Below are 5,980 nucleotides of genomic sequence, written 5' to 3' on the forward strand. Positions count from 1 at the left end.
AACGACAAAAAGTGTATCAAGCTCTATTGAAAACAATGCAACAATACCTCCACAATGGCAGTGTGAAAAATTTTCCATTTACGATATCCCAGTGAATATCATTATAAATTATAAACGTCATTCACAGGAAAGATATGAATAAAACTTACCAGAATGTTTATCAAGGATATTTTGAGCTAAATTAACTTCATTGGAACTCAGTAAAGCAATACAGATATTTCTCCATGTTATATCAGGAATATTATGACAATGTTGAGCTACAGCATCAATGTAATTTGAAGGACTGGCCTCATTCTCTTCCACGCTCTGCTTAATACCAACAACAATATCTTGGGCCATGTTAGGAAGATAACAAATAAAGTGTTCCCAATTACCAGAAGTAAACTTTGAGCTACTCAACAACTCAACCAATTCCTCTTTTGTTGGCTGGTCTGTGCATAAAATAAACTATAATGGAAGAGCTTTAATTCATTTTACCTGTAAGAGTGGGTCCAGGATTAAGTTCCACATTTCCCGATATGAAGAGAAGGAGAGCAATCAGAATGAAAATAGATAAAATCGAGAATATGAGACATGGTCTTCCTTCTCCTTTGGTTTTACAGTAGTCTGAGTAGATGCTACCAGTAGCACTGTCGCGGGATTCTGACAACTGGCAACAGTTCCACGTGCCTATTCTAGCCCTCCACTGGCACAGATCAATCATTGGTTTGGTTTATGTTGCTTTTTGCTTTGCTTTTGTGAGCAGTTCTGGAGGCGTATTAAATTCTGCGGTTTAAGATTGAAAAGGTGGGGCCCTTGCAAGGTAGGAGGAGCTCCAGCTTGTTCAATCAATTCAAGATGGAGCCAGTGGAGGAGAAAACTGCTGCTGAATATTTAGATAAGCTTGGAGCAGTGTTTCATTATGATTGTTATACAGAAAAAAAACCAGAAGGTATCATATTACTACTTACTACAAACTTCATTGTTAGATTTTGGCAGGTTGTCATCAATATGCAGAGTATCTTATTGTAGCAAAGAAGGATCCTTCAAAAGCATTTGAAGTATTTAACAACTGCTGTCATCAAATGAAGTTCTCTGAGAGTTGCCTTGCACTGGGTAACATGTACTTGACTGGAAATGGTTAGTGTGAATATATCCAGTAACACAAAACAATGAAAACAGTCAGCATACATGATCGAGTTACATGTACATGCATGTAATATACACCACATGTATGTGTGCATACATTGCTGTGCATGTGCATGTAGATAGGGTAGATCTAAAATAAACTGGTTTGGGTTAGTTAATCTGGTTTGTACATTAGTGCGTTAGTGTTAATTTGACAGGTTGACTGTTGTGGTCTCCATTATATAAATTAGATCTAGTGGTGCCGTGAATACCGTGCCATTGCATTATTACTGGTATTCAAAAATTGACAGATTTACTGGAAATGCCCAGCCCTATGTTTATCTTCAATGCAATTTGCATTACTTGTAGGACCTCATCCTAAAGAATTTTCGAAAGCTCTACAGTTGTTTGATACAGCATGTGAACTAGGATCAATGGGTGGCTGCAATAACAGTGGACTAGTCCATCAAAATGGGTACGAAGGACAACCACCAGACTACCAAAAAGCATTGCAATGCTTCCACAGATCCTGTGAAGGAGGTTTCAAAAATGGCTGCTTCAATGAGAGTATTATTTATCTGCAGGGAAAAGAAAAGGTCCCCAAGGATATGTCGAAAGCATTAGAGTATTCGCTGAAGAGTTGTGAGCTGGGTCATCCATGGGGCTGTGCTAATGCTAGCCGTATGTTAAAACTGGGAGATGGTGGACTAGAGAGAAATGAGAAAAGGGCAGAAGAGCTATTGAAGAAAGCAAAACAGCATAAGTGTTAGATCTATGTTTATGTGCATGTATGTATAGTATATTGTTGTTTGTAGAATAATAGTAACAATTTAATTTTGATAAGTATTGTCAGCTGCTTAGCTGAGTATTAAGTTTATAATAAACAAAAATTTTGTTATTGGCCTCACCTTACTATGTGTAATTGTGTATAGTCTAAAGTGGCCCTGCCATGAGACTACACTGTATGTGTCGAAAAGTGCTATAGGAGAATGGGTCTGGCTAAGCAAGACTAACTTATCCTAGCTCTACGCTACTCCATTTTGCTTTATAAATGGTAGAAAATTTTAAAAAAGCAACAGTGTTCATGTTCCTATCAGTTATAATCAGCTACATAATGTGTCTAGTATTCTGTGTATCTTCAGCCATGTCTTCATTTCCATCCTCCAATTTCCTATGCGCTGCACTCATTAATAAATTTGAATGAAATTGAATTGGATTTTCTTCAGAGTCAATTATCGATCGTATCAAACTGATGTTACTTGATATATCGCCTCTTGATGTAGATATGGGTTGAGGTCGAGTAGCGGAAAATGGCTTTACTTTGCCTGTTGTTGAAATTAATAAGTCTACAATAGAATTTGTGAGAACATTTTCCTCCTTGTTAAGCAGTATGTCTAGTACAGTAAAACCCTTATCATTAGTTTTGTTAATGTTAGCTCCAGCTTGAATGAGTGTCTCAACAATTTCAATGTGTCCACATGAAGCTGCTATCATCAATGGAGTTATACCACCTGCTAATGGAGTATCTGGACTCATGCCAACTTCAAATAACATACTAACTAATAATCCTAAATCTCCTTCTACAGCAGCTATTAATAGCTCTTTCTCATTTATTATACTTGTTATTTTGTCTGATAGCAAATTTATCACTGAAGAACAACCATTATAACAAGCAGTAACAAAAGCACGTGTGTAGTGCTCCTGGGAGACTTCAAATTTCTTCATGATGATCTCCACAGCATCAGGATTACAATAAATAGCTGCTAGTACTACTGAATGAACAGTGACATTTTTGATTTGGTGCATTAGATTAGGATGACTGTGAAGTAATCGTTCCATAATATTCAAATAATTTGGTGTTTCATAGCCTTTTTGTAAGACATATGCAAGTGCAGTCCTTCCATCATTGCGTTTGATGCCAAGATCAATATCTTCATTTAGTAGAAGTTCAACAACACTGAAATGACCATTGTTGCAAGCAAGCATCAAAGCAGTCCATCCATCTCTATCTTGTATGTTAATATTTGGATGCTTACTTAATAATAGGTTAACAACCTGACAATGCCCATTTGCACAAGCAATCATTAAAGCAGTCCACCCCTTTTCTTTGACTTGAGTGTTAATATCTAGCTCCTCATCTAGTAGGAGTTGAACAACTTGATGATGTCCATTAAGGCAAGCCAGCATCAAAGAAGTCCATCCATCTTTGCTCTTAGTATTTATAACAATTTTAGATCCATTGTTATCTTGATCATCAATAGCTCTGATGTTACTGAGTAAGATTTCAATGACCTGATAATGTCCATAATAACAAGCAAGACTAAAAGCGTTCCATCCTTCTTTATATTCCTTACTAATAATATCAGCATTCCTTCTAAGTAAAAGGTCCACAATTATGTGATATCCTTTACAACAACTTAACATCAAAGCTGTCCATCCATCATTAGTACCAATTCTAATATTGGGATTCGCACAAAGCAAAACTTCAACAACTTGGCAATGTCCATTATCACAAGCAATAAACAGTGCTGTTTCTCCTTTATCATTTTGAATATCAACATCTGGATTCTTAGTGAGTAGAAGTTTAACAACATCACAATGTCCATCTAGACAGGCAAACATTAAAGCAGTCCATCCTTCTGATTCACAGACATTAATATCAGGGCGATTTCTCAGTAAGAGCTCAACAATTTGAGTGTTTCCATAATAAGAAGCAATCATCAAAGCAGTGACTCCTTTATTATTTCGAATATTGACATCTGGGCTCTTACTTAGCAGGATATCCACAGCTTGGTGATGTTTACCACTGGAAGCAAGTGTTAATGCAGTGTTTCCTGAACTGTTTCGATAGTTAATATTTATGTCAAACTGCATAAGTAGTAATACTATTTTCTTATACTCTTCATCTTGGTCGCTTATACTAATAACATGTAGCAGTGATTCATCGAAACTAAAGTTAACATCTTCAACTTCATTACTGATGGTTTCATTGTTAATGGTAAATTGAATTATACCAAAGTGACACATTAACTGAGCTTTGTATTTTGCTTTGACCATAAGAGAATGGATGAATTTGTAAGAGGCAACCAAAAAATGAATCTCTATTGATCCTGTTCGCATTTTTTTAATTGTAAGATACCTTGCTTCTTCAGGGAAAAAGTATTCCATCAATTTTTGAAGATTTTTTATGGTTCTATCTGTCCATTTTCCTGAAAGCTTCAAAACAACTTTAGGATCAGTTTTAGAGCCCTCTTCAGTCAAAGCAGCTTCAATACTAGTCATTACTTCACTAATCTTAGCAGAATCTGTAAAACTTTCTAAACATTCAGTATACTCATGATACTTTAACAACACATTCTGATCATTGATAGGGTACTCTTCCATGAGGTCAGATAATGGATCAATACACAAGAAGTTATAATGAGGTTGCAGGACATTAAAAATTTCATCGACTGTTGTACCATCATGAACAAGACCAGTCACTTCATAACTTTCTTCTATCCAACGGGCAATATCAATCACATCATATTCTTTACTGATTGCATAAAACTTTCTAATATCTCTCACTAGTCCTGGAAACTTTTTGAGGAGATTCTGAAGTTGTAAAGATATTGTATGATCAGATCTGAACTCGATTTCTGTAGCAGATGAATGTTTCATTTTTTGGTGTATCAATAGTGTAAATGATACACGATGGTCTTTGAACACCTCCTGTTGCAAATCTTCAGCAAGAGCAAGTGCTTCATCTCTAGCTGGTCCTTCTGCAATGGCAAGACATTTTAAAAATAACTGACATTTTTCTTCGAGTATAGAAGCATCTTCTGTGTGCACAGAAATTAGAGACAAAAAATCCAGCTCTATTTTTTCAAAGGTAGGCATGTTTCGAACTTCTCTATTAATTAGACCTTCACTGTACATTTTGTCAGCTATTTTTTGGAGGCAATTCTCTGTTGCTTCCTTCAACTTGCAATAGTGACTTCTCATTACATCCTTTATTGTTTTACATGTGCTTTTACTAGTTCCTGTATATGAAACAAAATTAGTAAGATTAAATATGTTACAATTCTTACTAGAATGCTTTTCAAAGATTTGTCGAGCTAAAGTAACTTCATTGGAACTCAGTAAAGCAATACAGATACTTCTCCATGTTATATCAGGAATATTTCGACAATGTTGAGCTACAGCATTAATGCCGTTAGGACTGACCTCGTTCTCCTTCACATTTTGCTTAATACCAACAATGATATCTTGTGTCACGTTAGGAAGATAACAAATAAACTGTTCCCAAGTACCAGCAATAAACTTTGAACTACTCAATAACTCAACCAATTCCTCTTTTGTTGGCTGGTCTGTGCATAAAATAAACTATAATGGAAGAGCTTTAATTCATTTTACCTGTAAGAGTGGGTCCAGGATTAAGTTCTACATCTCCTGATATGAAGAGGAGAGCAATCAAAGTGAAAATAGATAAAATGATTGTAGAATTCGAATTAGATCTACGTAATGTTCCGCTGGATTCTTTGGCTATACCAGTAGGATAGTCACACAATTTTGACCACTGGCAACAGCCCCAGGAACCTATTCTAGCTCTCCACTGACACAGATCAATCATACTAAAACGAGACACCTACGGTGCATGGCCTCGCCCCTATAGCTGCTATGGTGCATGCCCGCACTTCAATAACTGTTTGATTATCAGCATGAAGAGAGTCTGCTCAACACTAGCTTCCTACAGTTGCACTTGCTCTTGAATACCTGCAGAAGTAGCAGCACTGCAGCACATACATGCAAGCAGCTCCAGCCCCTCCCATGCATGTAGATTGAAAGGTGTGGCATTTCATGAGTGGCAGCAAGAAGACCATGTGAGAAAGAA

General features: G+C 36.5%; 3 protein-coding genes across 3 annotated transcripts; 1 reads left to right on the top strand and 2 right to left on the bottom strand.

Moving 5' to 3' along the window:
- Positions 1-149: 149 nt before the first annotated feature.
- On the bottom strand, positions 150-774 carry LOC109590239 (uncharacterized; the record flags this gene model as incomplete). The annotated part of the gene is made up of 2 exons (XM_020006161.1): positions 478-774; positions 150-431 (listed from the first exon to the last, which is right to left on the bottom strand). Coding segments are annotated over exons 1-2 (508 nt in total), but the record flags the coding sequence as incomplete, so codon positions are not given.
- Positions 775-824: 50 nt separating this feature from the next.
- LOC105315425 (cytochrome c oxidase assembly factor 7-like) lies at positions 825-1,980 on the top strand. Its single transcript, XM_011410078.2, has 3 exons — positions 825-931; positions 979-1,119; positions 1,477-1,980. Exons 1-3 carry the CDS (start codon positions 838-840, stop codon positions 1,875-1,877), a joined length of 636 nt encoding a protein of 211 aa, XP_011408380.1. The 5' UTR covers positions 825-837; the 3' UTR covers positions 1,878-1,980.
- A 234-nt stretch (positions 1,981-2,214) lies between these two features.
- On the bottom strand, positions 2,215-4,986 carry LOC109590240 (ankyrin repeat and KH domain-containing protein 1-like). The gene has a single exon (XM_020006162.1). The coding sequence runs from the start codon at positions 4,984-4,986 to the stop codon at positions 2,215-2,217; it is 2,772 nt and encodes a 923-aa protein (XP_019861721.1).
- Between the last annotated feature and the right edge of the window lie 994 nt (positions 4,987-5,980).

This window comes from Amphimedon queenslandica, unplaced genomic scaffold, assembly GCF_000090795.2.
Source record: "Amphimedon queenslandica unplaced genomic scaffold, v1.1 AMPQUscaffold_10304_Cont17208, whole genome shotgun sequence".
Classification (NCBI taxonomy): Eukaryota; Metazoa; Porifera; class Demospongiae; order Haplosclerida; family Niphatidae; genus Amphimedon; species Amphimedon queenslandica.

What these genes read in the sequence shown, in the direction of transcription:
- LOC105315425 (XM_011410078.2), top strand. Translation starts at nt 838, where the DNA reads ATGGAGCCAGTGGAGGAGAAAACTGCTGCTGAATATTTAGATAAGCTT. An exon ending in TACAGAAAAAAAACCAGAAG is followed by an intron (nt 932 to 978) that starts GTATCATATTAC and finishes AGATTTTGGCAG; the next exon opens with GTTGTCATCAATATGCAGAG. An exon ending in CATGTACTTGACTGGAAATG is followed by an intron (nt 1,120 to 1,476) that starts GTTAGTGTGAAT and finishes CATTACTTGTAG; the next exon opens with GACCTCATCCTAAAGAATTT.
- LOC109590240 (XM_020006162.1), bottom strand. Translation starts at nt 4,986, where the DNA reads ATGCCTACCTTTGAAAAAATAGAGCTGGATTTTTTGTCTCTAATTTCT.